The 15,751-nt window shown below is 47.0% G+C and overlaps 1 protein-coding gene across 3 annotated transcripts in view; it reads right to left on the bottom strand.

Moving 5' to 3' along the window:
- Positions 1-15,751, bottom strand: part of LOC307231065 (low-density lipoprotein receptor-related protein 1-like) — a 107,362-nt gene that overhangs the window by 48,834 nt on the left and 42,777 nt on the right. For all 3 annotated transcript variants that reach the window (XM_080001614.1, XM_080001612.1, XM_080001613.1), the window contains 6 exons: positions 12,159-12,296; positions 9,566-9,685; positions 9,018-9,146; positions 8,672-8,935; positions 2,435-2,597; positions 519-741 (listed from right to left, as the gene is read on the bottom strand). In XM_080001614.1, the coding sequence (XP_079857740.1) occupies positions 519-741; positions 2,435-2,597; positions 8,672-8,935; positions 9,018-9,146; positions 9,566-9,685; positions 12,159-12,225 (966 nt within the window). In that variant the 5' untranslated portion in view covers positions 12,226-12,296. The remainder of the gene's footprint in view (positions 1-518; positions 742-2,434; positions 2,598-8,671; positions 8,936-9,017; positions 9,147-9,565; positions 9,686-12,158; positions 12,297-15,751) is intronic.

Here is a 15,751-nt window from a genome sequence, read left to right as displayed (position 1 = left end):
CCGTGCTTCCAGCGCACAGCGACGACTCAACGACCTAACCATCGAGCGCCACATGTATTAAGCTACTCTAATGAAAAGGCCTGATTTCCAACCCCACAGCTCCCTGGACCCTGAATACCACATTACGCCACAGTTCATAGGGGTATAGACCACCTCCATAAGATATCGAATATGCCGTGCTTGGCACTTACAATCCAGGAGAAATATCAACTAGCACAGGGCCCTGTTGCCCTGGGCAACCAGATTAGGGCAATCGTCAACCATCTCACACCTCGGGTATGTTGAGAAACTTCTGCCAATGAAATGAGAATATTGAAATGTGGATCATATGTATATGGGATCCTTATCACTCAATCACAAAATTAATTCAAAAAATTCCGCAACTTGGCGACCAAAAAGTGATGCACGGTTGCCAACTTGACAATGACTTATAAAATGTTGTTTTTATACAAAAGGTTTATACAGAGAACTATATGCAAAGGTTTTCCTATTTAGAGAGTTTATTTTGTGTGTCTCACCAGCAGGCCCTGGATGATGGTGTGGCGGTTCTTGCCCTCGTAGTCCACCACGTCGATGTAGTCCAGGTAGGCGTCGGCCCAGTACACAAGCCTGTTGACCAGGTCCAGCGTGATCCCGTGGGGAAACACGATCTTGCTGTCCACCAGTTTGGTCCGGTTCTGACCGTCCATGTCGCAGCGCTCCACTTTGGGGATCTGGCCGTAGTCGGTGAAGAACGCCTTCCTGTGAAACGTCAGGGTCGACAGGGCGTTTTAATGGACCTAGTTCTGACGGACAATTCTTTCATTACGGCCCCCTGTTTTTCTGTGTGTGCAAATATCACCTTGATTACATGCAACTTTTTTCCTAAATTGTAATCATACGAACAAAATGATCATTTCTTCTACTCATCATCTATGCATTTCTGAGCATATTTGTCGATTGTTAAATATAATTTTAAATCCCCCAAATTGTTGATGAGCCTAGATCCATTTTCCCCATCAATAGATGCATATAGCATGAAATGTAATAAATCTTTAAGGATACATCTAGCAGCTCCCGTTTTTTAAAGATCCACTTATATCCCATGATTACAAAGGATGTAATCATGGGATGCCTTTCCTTTTCTCTGTGCCGGCTAAAACGAGTCCACTGCAGGACAGCCCAGAAACCCAAAGGTCACTGGGTTTCCCTGATTGATGCAGTGGGAAACATGGGTTTGGGTTGGTGAAGCTCTTTAACACATCCTCCGTGTGTCCAATGCTCACCTACCGCAACACTTGCTCTCGTGGTTATAAAATAGCCGAGGAAACAATGTTGCCGCCATTTGATTAATAATCGCAAAATACGATTTCTTGTCTTGAACCACAACAATGAAGGGAGTGAAATGTATTTCAGCCCGTCACTTTGAGAACTAATTATACACAGTGAAAGAAAGTGTGATGAAAACACACACACACATATATTACACAGCCCTACTGGAATTCAGTTCAAAGCCCCGCGCCGTAAACAGAGGAGTTGAAACGAAAACTAGACTCGTCACCGACACCCTCAATAACAGGATCTGGAGCACTCAGAGCATCGCAGAGCGAAACATCTGGAGCCAATTCCCCCTCTGTCTAAACCTCCCGTCGGCCAAATCAGAGATAGGAGTGCGACACACTTCAGAGGTCCCCGCCGTTCACCTGGATACCCCCCATTCTGAACCCTCCATTATAGCCTTCAATGATTCAATTATTCATTCATCCCCTGCCGCTCAGCGCTTTATCGTTGGGCGAGAACGCCATGAGTCCAACCAATCTGCTGCATGGATCTGCTCGTGAAATGAGGGCTAGCCTTTCCCCCTAAGAGACTGAGAGTGAGAGAGAGAGAGAGAGAGAGAGACGGAGAGAGAGACAGAGAGCCAGAGAGACGGAGAGAGAGAGAGAGAGAGAGAGAGACAGAGAGAGTTGGAGTGGAAGTAGAGACATATCTGCTCCTCTTGGTGAGAAGCTGCAACTGCGGATGGGATGAGCAGCCGTGTTGCGCAGCTCCAGCTCCAGCTCCAGCTCCAGCCCTGAAATCGGGGCCCGAAAAAAATAAAGGTTGCACGGTTGCCACGGGCAACAAGATTTGGGCCGTTGCAATCTTACGTCTCGGTCCGGCCGCCCCATTTGCACCCACTTTGGTCAAACATTGGGGAATATTGAAATATGGTTTTCAATTATATGGGATCAATAGCACTCACTTATCAAATTATTCATTCATCCCCTGCCACTCGGTGTTTTATCGTTTGGCACAAACGCTCAAGAGCTTTAGCCTTTCCCCCTACGAGCGAGCGAGCGAGCGCGCGAGAGAGAGAGCGAGAGACAGAGAGAGAGAGAGAGGGAGAGAGCGAGAGAAAGAGAGCGATAGAGAGAGAGCGTGACTTGGCGAGGGAAGTAGAGACATATCTGACCCCATGGAAGGGTCGAGCGCGATGCCTTTGGGGTTGTACAGCTCCTGGTCCAGCAGCGTGACACATGTCTGGCCGTCCTTGTCGCACACAAAGATCCTGTCGTCGACGTCATCCACAAAGTAGAAGTTTCCTGTGAGCCAGTCGATGGCCATCTGCTCCACATCTGAGCGGGAGGAGAGAGAGAGGGGGGGGGGGGGGTTAAGGTGCGGGAGATACGAAATGAAGAAGGTTGACTCAAAATTCGGGGCCGGATTCATTTCACCTGGCTGTGCCTAACGCCCCCGCCCCCCGTGGAGGGGTGAGAAGTGTGAGTCAGAGTCATGTGAGGAAGCTAAATTGGGCGACGATATTACAGTGGGTGTGGCAACGGGCCATAAGTTAGCCAATCTCTCTCTCTGCTAAACTCATTCTAACACTCACTCCAAGACACAAAAAAAAAAAAAAAAGCAACGTCAAGCACAGCTTCTCTGGGTGTGATATTCAGGTGGGGCTGTTTGAATCAGCAGGTCATTACGTCCGCCGGCCCCCCGGGTCAAGAACAAGAGCTCCGAGTTCCCCCGAGACGACCACAGCCTTCTTGATGTAATGGCGACGTGGTGCCGAGCGGCTCCGGCGACGCCTTATTTTTCCCCGTTATTCAGTTCACGGGGGGGCCCGGTCCGCGTAACAGCCGACCCCAGGACGGCTCCAACCTTCGGAAAAAAAAGTCGATGAAAACGCCCAGGTTCCGTATCATCGTTTTGTCAAATTGGGTCCGTCTGCACGCACTGCAGAAGGGAATGGCCGAGCTCTGAGGGAAAGTGTCTGAAAGAAAGTGTCTGAAAGAAAGTGTCTGAAAGAAAGTGTCTGAAAGAATACTATAATACACTAATAATACCCCCCGCGGCCCAGAGCAGCCGCAGTTTGTTCAAACCCGTCGCCATCAGAGAAAGACGAGCGTTGTGAGAGCCGGTGGGGAGGAGAGATGTGGGGGGGGACGGGACACATCAGGGGCGGGATTGAATGGTCGGGTCCCTTCAAATATTATCGTGGCTTTGAAATCTTGCCACGGCAGTGAGTGTGAGAAGGACACAAGAGCGTGTGAGAGCCTGGGGGTGGGGCGGTGGGGGGCTAAGGCCTGTGTTTTCACAGCTGCATCCAGCTTTGCTCCTCTTGGTGAGAAGCCGAAAACTGCGGATGGGATAAGCGGCCGCATCGCGCAGCTCCGGCCCCTTAAATCGAGGGGGGCCGGAAATAAAGGTTGCCCCGGTTGCCACGGGCAACAAGATTCGGGCTGCTGCGTCGTTACGTCTGGGGGGGTCCGGTCGTCCCGTTCTCAGACATTTGAGAAAGATTTAAAATATGGTTTTCAATAATATGGGATTCGTCGGTGCTCAGTGAACAGTTTTGAGACGGTTCAAATCCAGCAACCGTTTGGTCGGTCTTGGCGACCGCTTCTAAAAGTCAAGCATCAGACCGAACACCGGGGTGAGGAAGGCGGCCGAGCTGCCTGACGGGAACCCATTCTTCTAAAGTCGGAAAGGAGACTCGGGGGGGGGGGGGGGGGGGGGGGGGGGGGGGGAGTATGACGAAGCAGGTTGCAGGGCTTAGGAGCCAAATAAAAGCATGTGCAGGGAAAGCTTAACGGCGCTGCGGCAATAAATCCAACCGGAATTCCAACGGAGATTTGTTGGTTTAGAAAAAAACTGAAAGTTGGTTCTTTTTTTTTTTTTTTCCCCCTTTTCTTTTTTTTTTTTTTTTTTTTTTAAATAGACTTGACGAGCAGAGAGGAAAACGTTGGAAATTCTAAAATTCTGGGAAGACAAATACAAGATGGAAAGCGTCGCGACGGCGGCGGCTGCTGTGGCTGCTGCAGGGGCCCAAGGTTGAGGCCCCTGCACATGGGAATCCAACTACTCTCCTACACCAATATTTAATTACTAAAATAAAGTTCTGTTTCATCTGATTGGATACGCCTCGTGTGCCATGTACCCAACACTCTCGGTACATTTCCAGTTTGCCGAGTAATGGAACCATCCCTCTGCCTCTACCGCTTGTGCCGCGGTTTTTAGTATCTGTCTGTTTGAGTGCCCTGTTTGTTATTTTTTGACATTTGTGTGGTGGTGGGTAACATAAGTCAGCAGCATGCCCTTTGGCATCGGCGGGGTTGTGGTTTTTTTTTGTTTTTCTTTGCGTCGCCATTAAAACATGTTGTTCTGCATCTGTGATCTCTGCATTTTGGGTCCTTACCAGAAAGAAGACACAGGAGAAGGAAGAAACCAGGCGAGAGTAAGAGAGATATCTGATTTCCATAAGGGAAACTTGGCCATTGTGCAGCAACATTTCTGAGGTTTACGGCAATCAAAGGACCATATTCCCCAAAGGTGCTTTATTATTTTTAACTCCGGAGACTGAGTAAACACTTCTGGCTTCTCGGCGCTCCACCCGCCTCACAAACGCATCGATTTCTGATTAGGCCCCGGATAAACAGGACACGGGAAAAAAAAAGGGGGGGGAGACCCGATATGTGCGATATTCCAAAAGTGCGCTGTCACCTCCAAGTACAAAAGGAGTAAACAAACATCTATCCAGCGCTCTCGGGTCGTCCCTTTTCCCAAACTTCTGGTAAACTGAGATGACTACAGGGAGGCCAGGAACGCACTCCTCCCTCTCTCCCTCTCTCCCTCTCCCTCTCTCTCTCCACAACACCCCCCCCCCCCCCCCGCCCCCCCGCCATTCCCTGGAGTTTGGGAACAGTCTGGTCTCATTAACTGGAGCTCTGTCTGTCTTAAACTGCACTGTAATAAAAAAATAAAAAAAAATAAAACAATGCAATTGCAAAAACAGGCCGTGCGACCTTCTTCCATCCCCCCCCACTCTTGAGTAAGAAACTTGTTTTTCTACTTGCTTGTATCGGTAAAGTTCCTATCCACAGACAGCTTTGTACGGAATCAGTTGCTTAACATATTCCCAATATAAAAATAATAATAACGGCATATGACCTTCTTTATAAGTAATTTCTCCTAAAAAAATTATTTTGAGGCAAACAAATTGGAAGTCACCTACTAGATGGAACACAGTGAGAGGCTGTGGTTATGGACACGGAATCAGCCTCAGCGAGGCAGTCACAGCAGTTTAACGTCGGACGGGATTGTTCCGTCACTCAAGACCTCAACGTGGAGCCTCCTGCAGATGGGAGGCTCCAAACTGAGAGAAACGCACAAAGTCACCGGCGTGAGAACTACACCACGAACCTGTGATATACCCGAAGGCTCGGAGATCAGCGGGAAAACGGGGCGCTGGAATAGGAACAGCGAATGGAGAGAAGATTTAAAATGTGCTACTGTTGGCCGGGCTCTAACCCGACGTGCCATCTAACAGCGCATGAGCTCTTAAGGAGATTTGAGCGAGCGACGCACTGTGGCCTCCAGCGCGAGGGAGCAGGCAGGTTTCACTGTGCGAGCGCGGCCGGCGGCATGAGCGCTGCTGCCGGAATCAGCCGTTGCCACCCACCGCGAGGCGCGAGCGGACTGACGTCTTTGGTGTCACCTGAGGGGAAGCGGCCCCTGACCGGGTCCGGCGCCGCCTGCCAGCTCCTCGCTAGTCACTAGGCCCGACCGGACCAATTAAGCTTACATCCAAAGTAATGTTTTTAAATGCCACGATCAGGCACAGCCAAAATGGGGAAAAGAGTGAACATATGCTTCGGTGGCAACAGGGACTGGAAGGTGACTAAAAGGAAAGTGATGGGAAGGCAAGTGAACGGAAAAAGTGAAAATAGAGAGAGAGAGAGACAGAACATCTGGATAACTCATCTGTGGCATCGGAAGATCATGAGTCAGTGCGACCACAGGCGCATCATTTCCTGCGTGTGTTTTCTCCCCGGCCATTGGCTGCATGCTGCTCGGTTCCTTATTGAGGCTGCCCCGCCCTGCTCCTCCCGTCGCACCCCACGCGCCACTGAGGGTGTCGCCGCAAGGACGCGCTGCAGCCCACCGCCGCGACGACGCGCCAGATTCGGGGACCCAAACAGGTCACTTTCAAAGCGGCTTCTGCGGCTGCGTTGCGGATTTGTATCGCACACTGTCAGCGTCGGCGTCTCGGATCCTTCTGTGACGGTGGAAGTTGTCGAACCCTCCCCGTCCTCCTCCCACACCGCGCGCTCGCACGTGGTGCTCAGGGACTCTGGAAACAGGAAGGTCATGGAACGAGTATAGGAAGTGGAACGCCGTTTAATCGTTTCCCTTTCTCAACAGTACATACGGCGCTCCGGCGTCAGTCGAGTGCACGCTGCCCCGCTGCTCCTTCTCTCGCAGCCATTCGTCCATTTTGTACTTGCGTGCACATGTGTATGCAGCATGTGGGTGTGCGTGTAGTTGTGTGTGGGCGACAGGCTCGGAGAAACCCAGCCGAGGCTGCTGGAATTTCCTGCGCATTCCTCTGGTCCCAAATCGTGAGATATATTTATAGCCGAGGGGTTCTGCTCAGGGCTGCACTGTTACGGCAAAACAGACGATCCCTGCAGTTTTAAGCTTTGGGATGGCGACGCTTGTGCCCGATTATCGGCACGAGAGAACGACCAAAGCGGCTGATTTTAACTGCCTTCTTTTATGCTTTCTACATCAGTATGGTATCAGTACCAACAGTTCAAGAATCTTAAGATCAACACTTGATCCGAGTTTTACGGCCTGTATTCTGCCTTGCTGGACCCAAAGAGATGTGAGGATTCCGGACGGGATTAACCCAGGTGAACATAAACAGGTGAAACAAAGACAGTTTTCTCACATATTTGACATACGGATTGTTTTTTTTTTTTTTTTATATGAAATACATCTAATTATTCTCATATGAGGGCCAAACCTATCACTGAGTCTTAGGCTGCCGGAGTCGCGTCCAGAGGCAGATGTAAACAAAGACTGATAAGCCGCACACTCCAAACAACTGTAATTGGTCACAGCAGTCATCACACGGCCATAGAGGGGGAACAGCACTTCTACGGTACAGCAGACATTTTGAATTAAATGGAATTACATTTCACAATATGGTTATAATTTCATACTCAAAAAATAAAATATGGAGTCATTTTTCAAACGCAGGATGCAATCTGAGGACGGAGGAAGGGTGGAGGCATTTGAAATGACAATCAAGATAATGTGCATGTTTTGATTTTCACATGTTTGGTTCTGCAAAAACCCTTAAAAAGAGGGCTGGCATATCACACAGGACCGCTTATTTATTTTTGCTGGGTATAGACGGTGACTTATGGACGACAGCATGTGCCTCTGATTCACCAGGGAAATGCCACTCTAAAAAGAGAGCGTGAGTCAGCTAGAAATATGGGATTTTACATGTGATGTTTTTCCCCTTTGATGTCTATGGTCTGTATTTGAGTTTTCGTTTTTTGGTGGGAAAGAAAGCCGGAGCATTTATGCTGTATCCCAACTGGAAAAACACAACTTTGAGAAGGTTTGTAATTTGATGCCATAATGTCTCTGACTCACATTTGGTAAGAGAGCATAAAAAAGCTTAAGAACAAAGTGTCCAAACACACACGGACCCACACCCCTTGCAGATGTTGCTGATGTGATGTCATGTCACGTGCATGCAGAGCTGACCTCTAACACTGTGCCTTGTACAGTGCTGTGCTCTAACAGTGCTGAAGTGTATATGAATGTGACAAATAATGTCTTGAACTTGAATAAGAGTCCTGCCAGGAAATGATGAGGTCGCGACCGCAGTATTTGCGAAATCTTCCAAATTTGCAAATTCCATGCAACTTTTCTGTATTAAATCTCCAAATCAACGGATTGCTGAAACTCGTCGCCGCTCCCCCCGAAGGACAGCTTACGTCACAGTCATGCAATGCTGATTTTATTTGGTGCTTATAGGTTGAATTAAAATGGCAAAAGCACATTGTTTTTTTACTTGTTACTTGTTTTGGTAACAGTTCTGTTGGGAAAGTAAAAAACAGTATTCAAATATTTCAAGTCGTTTAGGTGATATGTAGAATGCATATTATCAGAGGAAGTGATCACATGACTTTCTACATACACTTTTAATGAGCAATTTTCACCAATTTCCGCAATTTTTACTGCAAAATCACAGAAAGGTTTGCAAATTGCATGGCAAGTTTTGAGAATCAAGCAGTTTTGGTCGCAACAATCACAAAACAAACTGCAAAATCCCGGAGGCAGCGAAATAAGAGGATAACCGTCATGAAGCGCGGTGCAAACACAGACAGGAAGGCATTGTACTCACGGTGCAGGCTGAGGGAGATGTTGATGACTCTCTCTTCGGCGAAGCTCTTCAGGTTGGGGATCTTGGCACATTTGAGGTGGGTGGAGGCCGGGGAGTCGCCGACGTGGATCCAGCACACGCTCTCCTGGGCGTAGAGGAAGTCCATGGCCGTGGTCTGCTTGGTGCTGGTGGACAGCAGGCTATGGACCGTGATGCCGCTGAGCGACGTGGCCTGGATGTTCTGAGAGTTGGCGATGAGCAGGACGGGCAGGCGGTCCACCGGCACTAGGGTGTCAGGTTTATTAAAGCGTTATAAAGCTCTATTCAACGTAACAGATAATATATAATGATAACTTAGTGTTCTTACCATTCTTGGCCTTGCAGGAGCGGTTGTCTGGCTGGGGCAGGTAGCCCTCCACACAGGAGCAGGTGTAGGAGCCCTCAGTGTTGGTGCAGGACTGACTGCAGGTCCCGTACACACCGCACTCATCAAAATCTGTCACACAGGGTCGTATGGATCAGTCAGTTACCTAAACGTCACGGTATGCTCTGGCTCAAGGGGGGTTACAGGACAATATGGAGTCATGGAAATGACATAAGAGTTCGGTAAAGTCTTGTTTTTTTGTACCAGCCAAGGATAAAATACAAGTGGGTGATATTACTACTGTATGAAATTGTTCTTGAATTAAATTGCTCACCTTGGTCACTCCAAATTTCAAGTTAACATCAAGTTCCATAAAACTGTTACTCTGTGTTAGCTCAACGCAAGCCCGCAGAGGGGTTCAACGAGCCTAGCTCCAATGGAATTTTCCCCCAAAAAGTGGAGTATACCTTTAAGGTTTAACGTATCAACCTGGGCACGTTTGTTTCAAAAAAAAGAAGAACAAAGAGTGTTCAGCGGGTGGAGGCGCTCACCTTTACACGTCTTGCCGTCGCCACTGATCTCGTAGCCGCTCTTACAGTAGCAGGCGTGGCCGGTGGGCGTGACTGCACAGTTGTCTTGACACCCCGAGAGAGTGCAGTTGGACGCAAACTCTGAAGACAAGAGGCGATGAGAGAGAGAGAAAGAGAGAGAGAGAGAGAGAGAAGAATCTATTTTAGGTGCTAGATCGCTTAGATGATCATTTGTGAGGAAACAAGGGGCAGAAGCCTGGTAAAACAAAGAAATCATTGTTTTGTTGGTGACGAGCACACAAAATGTAGACAGTAAGTCAGTTGTGCCTTTCAAGCACTTTTAGGGTGAGATAAGATTAGTAGGGTAAACACAAGATAAATGGGTCAAAGATGTAGCTCATGCATGATGCACCAATGGAATTGATGCATCATGCATGAACACAGATGAAGTTGTCGCCAAATGTATTTACAGCAGACCTTGGAGAAGAACTTGACCACTAAAAGTATGTACATTTAAGAGGTTTTAGGAGTCTAAGTGAAACAGGAAGAAAACAAGTTGGTGTTAATGTGTCAAGTTTCAAAGGGCAATCGCTATAATCTGATCTAACAGTGCATAAAATGCTATGAAAGCTTTTTTTGCAAGTTTACTTGTATTATTCCGAAGCAGGTACACTATTATATTTGGATGATCAATCAATCAAAGACCACAGCAAACCACAGCAGCTGGCACCCTACGCTTGCAGTCGACCTCTCATAATTAAATCACTCATCATTATTGCCTCCTATGCAGCACTTCTCGCAAAACTAAACCAAAATGCATCGGCGTTGCATCTTCCTGATTTCATCCGTCTCACAATAGACTCACAAAAAAATGAGTGAAACATGAGAATTGGTTTGAGAGATTCTGGGTGGATCATGAATACATGTTTATTAGAATGACAGTAGACGGCAGAGGTCACTTCCAGCACATTGGAGATTTGTCTGTAACACAGATGACTCAGCCTGGCCAGAAGCCCAAACAGACAGCTTCCACCTGGAGAAACCCTCCTGTGCAGGAACCAGCTTTTATGTGTGTTGGGAGAGGAAAACACCTTAACAAAAGTGTTTTACGCAGGGCATTAAAAGCACGCATGTATCAGCATGTTTCTGTGGCGGTGTTGGCTATACAGCCATTTAATCTGATAAGGCATAAAGCTTAAAAAAAACAAAACCAAAAAAACACATTACCTCCTTGTACTTCATACAATGCAGCACGAGGAGATTCACAGACATGCAAGGAGAAAACAAACCACCCCGCCACACTCCTCGGGCCTGCTAGGACGACCATGGTTCAAATTACAGCCTAGTTTGGAATTTTCCATCACAAGTCTGAGTGTTGAGCAATCCAGAAGTGTTTAAAAATTCACAGTGGCGATAATGTAAACAGCCTGACATGACGTGTTGCACAAAACATCTATTTTGGAGGAAACAAGAATATCAACAAAATGCCCTTTGTCGCTGTGGTGCAAAATGGATACCACTTAATATGGCGGAAAGCGACGTCTCCCCCCCTGAGCCTTTTGACCTCTGCCAGATGAAAGAGGGGAGTGTGCACGCACAAACTGTATACATCTGAAAGCCCAGCCGGCAGGAAAGTGCATGAAATTTTGATGCTCTCTCTCTCTCTGTCTCTCCACGGCCTCTCTGAATGTCCTTATAATAAATATTTCACCTGAGCTTACCTTCCCTGGGAAGGCGTTGGCTGACACGGGGTTTGGGAAAGGAAACAACAGGGTACGTTGACGGAGAAGACAGTGGGACACTTGTCAGTTATAATTAGAGCAAAAGTGGCCATGTTGGTGATCTAACTAGGACTCTAAACTGTTTGTCGGAGAAGCAGCGCACATCCAAGAGACAACCTCAACCTCAGCTGTCCGGGAAAAACGGCACCAAAATGTGTGTTTAAAGGCGCATGACAAGACCCTACTAAAGGAAACTGAGCATTCTGCTCCAGTAAACCTACCTACAGTAAACACTTGGATGGGGATCACAGGGGGGAAGTAGACACGAAAGCACTTATTTATGCTGTGTGTACAAACAATATGGTATCACAACCGCATTAAACATGATAACATCAGATTTATACATTATTTCATGTCATTTCATCTTGCCAGGGACATCAGATGAAAAATTGCCCTTTTGGGCCGTCAGCCTCCTGGCCTATACAGTTTATAATTGGGCTGACAGACAGACAGACAGACAGACAGATAGACAGATAGACAGATAGACAGACAGATAGACAGACAGATAGACAGATAGTGTTGGATGTAGTATGGCACTTAAAATGGCACCTATTAGAAATAATATGGCGCGTCTCATCTGAAGAAGCTCAACACATCAACCAACCTGGGAGGGATCAATTTTAGCAAGCGCCATATTATTTCTAGACAGATAGATAGATAGATAGAAAGATATATATACAGACAGACAGATAGACGGACAGATCGGTAAACTGATAGTTAAATAGGCAGGCAGGCAGGCAGGCAGGCAGACAGATAATACACAACTGGGTTTAACATTCCTTTTCCGTGTGTATATAAGGATGACATCCTAAATGGGTGTGACAGCATGTTACCTCTGCAGTGTGGTCCTTCATCCCAGCCGTCAGTGCAGTCGGAGACGCCGTTGCACAGCTTGCCCATGTGGATGCACAGCTCCGTCCCCCCGCACTGGTACTCGTTGGGAGGGCACCGTGACACACGGCTGTGTGGACCTGAGCGGCACAAACACAAAACAGTTAAATTCAAGATGGTTTTTTGGACTTGATATTGCCAAGCCAGTGTCAGTGACCTAATTTGAGTCCTTTCAGTCGTTGGTACTGCCCTACTTGTGAAGTGCCTCCAATTTGCTGCCGAAGCATCGGTCAGTGGTTCATGGAGGTACAGCTGCTCTGGTTACCTCAATTCCTATGTTCAAAATGATAATCCCATCAAATGATTATGATGATGGTTATGAGGCCGAGAAACGTTGGCTCGGTTGGCTTTTACGCAGGAAGTCGATCGTTTCATTCCAATGATGAAATCATTTCATCCAGTTGTTATCAGTCGTGAAAGCAACGAATCACAAAGAGAAAATCCTCTGCTTCATAACACCGGCCCACAAGTGATTCTCCCCATTCAGTGTCTGAGGAAGCTTGAAGTCAACAATCTCATCTTCATTTCTCTAAATATACAGTACATTACATATACCAGCACATTTGGGGCAAACAACGTTAAAAAGTAGGCCAATGCTTGGGCAATATCTGGTTGAGCAAGGGGAAGAGAGGGAAAATCGAAAGCCCTCAGGAGCCACGGAGTGCAAGATATTTAGAGTGAATATGAGCTTAGAGCCACCTTCACACGAACACTTAGCTCTAGCCGTGAAAAAATGTTCTAAACCAACACAGATGAAACAGTGAAAGTGGATACTGCGCTGCTTAACTGTACTTTCACTCAATGTTATTTTTCTATACTGGAAATACTGAGTCATGCACTCCCTGCGAAAAAGACGTTTTGTTGTATTCTTTGCTCAATGATGCTGAACAGACAAACTACTTTAACTAATTACATTTGCTCAAAACCATAACAGGATCAGGTTGCGATACCCAGCAAACTAGTCAAGGAAACGCTTTCTTGGTCGGTTATCTAGGGTTCAGGCTACAAATAGGGAGTCCAGTGACTCAGCAAACGAAATAAGGAGTACCAGCCAACTCCCCCCTATCCGGTCCCAAAAAGCTATTTTTTACCTAGTCCAAGTCCGTTTAAAAGGGCTCAAGTTGGGCAATATTTCACTGAGTTGTGGCCTTAATTTCCTCACAATAATTCACTTCATAATGAGGTCAGTGGATGGCCACCAATGGTATGACACTTTAATGCATTTATGATAGCAAATGTAACAGAATATGCCTGCTCTGCTCATTAAATCACCATGGAATCAAAGTTTATGTCTCAAGGGCTTATTTGTATTGCGGTATGTTTTGGTCCCCGGCACAGTAAATCTGGGAGCAAACACAATCATAACATTATCTGTAAACTTCTGTTCTTCACCTCTCCTTATTTCAGTGGTTTCACAAGACAATATTATAGACATACTTCTTGATATGTATTCTAAAAGAGAAAATGTAATTCTTCACGTCAACAAATAGTACACACAAGGTTCCATATCCTAGATATGAACTAAAATGCTACAAAGAGTAATAAAACTGTCCTCTGTTGCGGGGACCGTCTCTCCATCCATGTGGAAAATCTAACTGTTAGTCTTGGCAATCCCTTTTTTCCACTCTCCCTCTTCTTCTCCTTCTCCTATCACCTCCCACCTTTCGTCTAACATCTGTTGACCCATTTAAAAATAATATAATAGGGGGCAATAAACGAAGAAAAAAAACGGTGAAGAAGATGGGAATTCGCACGGGGCCGCGGCGGAAGACGCCGAGGCCGCGGCAGAGGAAAGGTGGAGGGGAAAGGGAGGACGAGAGAAAGACGAGACAGGAAAATGGAACACCTCCTCCCCAGGACAAGGCACTCGGAGGAACAGCTCGGAAGAAATTGGCAAGGCCACAATGGAAAAGGCGATGCTAATGTGAATTAGACATTTTCTTCCAAATTCCTTGGGTGAGGGTGAGACAGGTTTTTGCGTCGCCGGACACTACAATAAAAAAACCCTACGCCGCCAATTTATTGTCTTTCGCCGCTGGAGAGTGGTCTCGTCGTCCCGTCTGAGGGGTCGTTTTTTCTCTCATTCGCTGTGGTTCTCTTCAGGGAGAAGGATCTGGTCACGGTTTCTGCGGACTTAAAAGCCCTGATCTGCGTCAGCTGAGACATCTTCCAACCACCCAAGATCTATGGACGATCACAAAGGTTTTAATTATTTTTACCATAGGAAACCGTAATTAGTTCTCAAGTATGATTTTTTTATTTTTTTTTACCATCACAGGATGTAAAATAAGTCAAAACAAGAACACAATTCAGTCCTGCTATAGAAAATATTTAAATGTCGGGCCACAAGTTCGATAGATGGCATTTGTTCACTCCAGTGTGTACTTCAGCTGCAGCTGAAACAAAGCCTTTTATTTTAAGCATTTATCAAAACAAGACTGTGGTAATGGCAGATTTCAGTCACCCTGCATGAGTGAGAGTTGATTCCATAAGCTGCTCGGTATACGAGCAGGTCACATGCACTTCTCCGGTCGAGGGGGTGGCAAGAGGTGACAGGAGAAGTAAGGCCATTGTTTGGATCACACAAATCGGCCTGTGAGCCCCGACGCAGCAGGCTGAGCCGTGGCGCTGCTGTAAGCAGCGTCACGTGGGCCCCCGCGGCTCCTGGTGCGAGCGGCACGGGGGTCACGTGTCGCGCAGTCGAGGGAGATGGGAGAATTCAATTCTGTTTATTCAAAATTATTTCGAATAAATTTGTAAAAAAAAAAAAAAGACTGAAGCCATTCCTGGTCTCTCATACCGCAGAATAAATCATCACTTCTCGCTGGGGATACTCAGCTGAGGGAGTCCAGGTTTTGGATTTTTCCGCGAGCCCAGCGCTTGTTAGGCTGTGAGGATTTTCCATTCACTGTTGGATGCCTTTATGCCGTAACCGTACGCTACTGGAGACAATGCTCCATCGACCAATAACAAACACACAACTAACAAAAAGCTGCCTGTACTTGACCAACACATGAAAGGGGAGTTAAGCCATCCAGAATGGGGCCTAATGAAGGGACTAAAGGGCCGGTCGCTGGCCGAGCAGCAAGCATTGCTATCCACCGTTTAATGTTCATTTTATTCACTACCGAGGCACGACCCTCAGTATATGATGTACAGCACACAAATCCCCACGAAACAATAGATTCTACCCTATGTCAATTATTTTCTCTTTTTATGAATAGAAAAATCAGCCGGGCGTTCATAAAAAAATCATCTAAACCAGTTTATATGAATAAAACATGCGGTTCCAGAAAAGTACCTCATGAATTAATAAGGCAGTGCGCCCCAGCTCGTCCTCGCGGCCCTCGATGGCACTAAACAAACTCGTGGGGGTTTCTGACCGCTAATTAACATGTTCCGACAGGACGGCTCACCCTGCTCACAACACACCTGACCCGGGGTGTGCGGCCCCTGACCCGGCAGCACGGAGGAGCCCATGAGGACTCCCAACAACTGGGACACCGCGCCAAAAAAAACAAAAAATAACAACCAA

This window comes from Zeus faber, assembly GCF_960531495.2.
Source record: "Zeus faber genome assembly, chromosome: 5".
NCBI classification, from domain to species: Eukaryota; Metazoa; Chordata; class Actinopteri; order Zeiformes; family Zeidae; genus Zeus; species Zeus faber.
The sequence above is the reverse complement of the archived record's forward strand: the minus strand, read 5'-3'. Positions and strand labels throughout refer to the sequence as shown.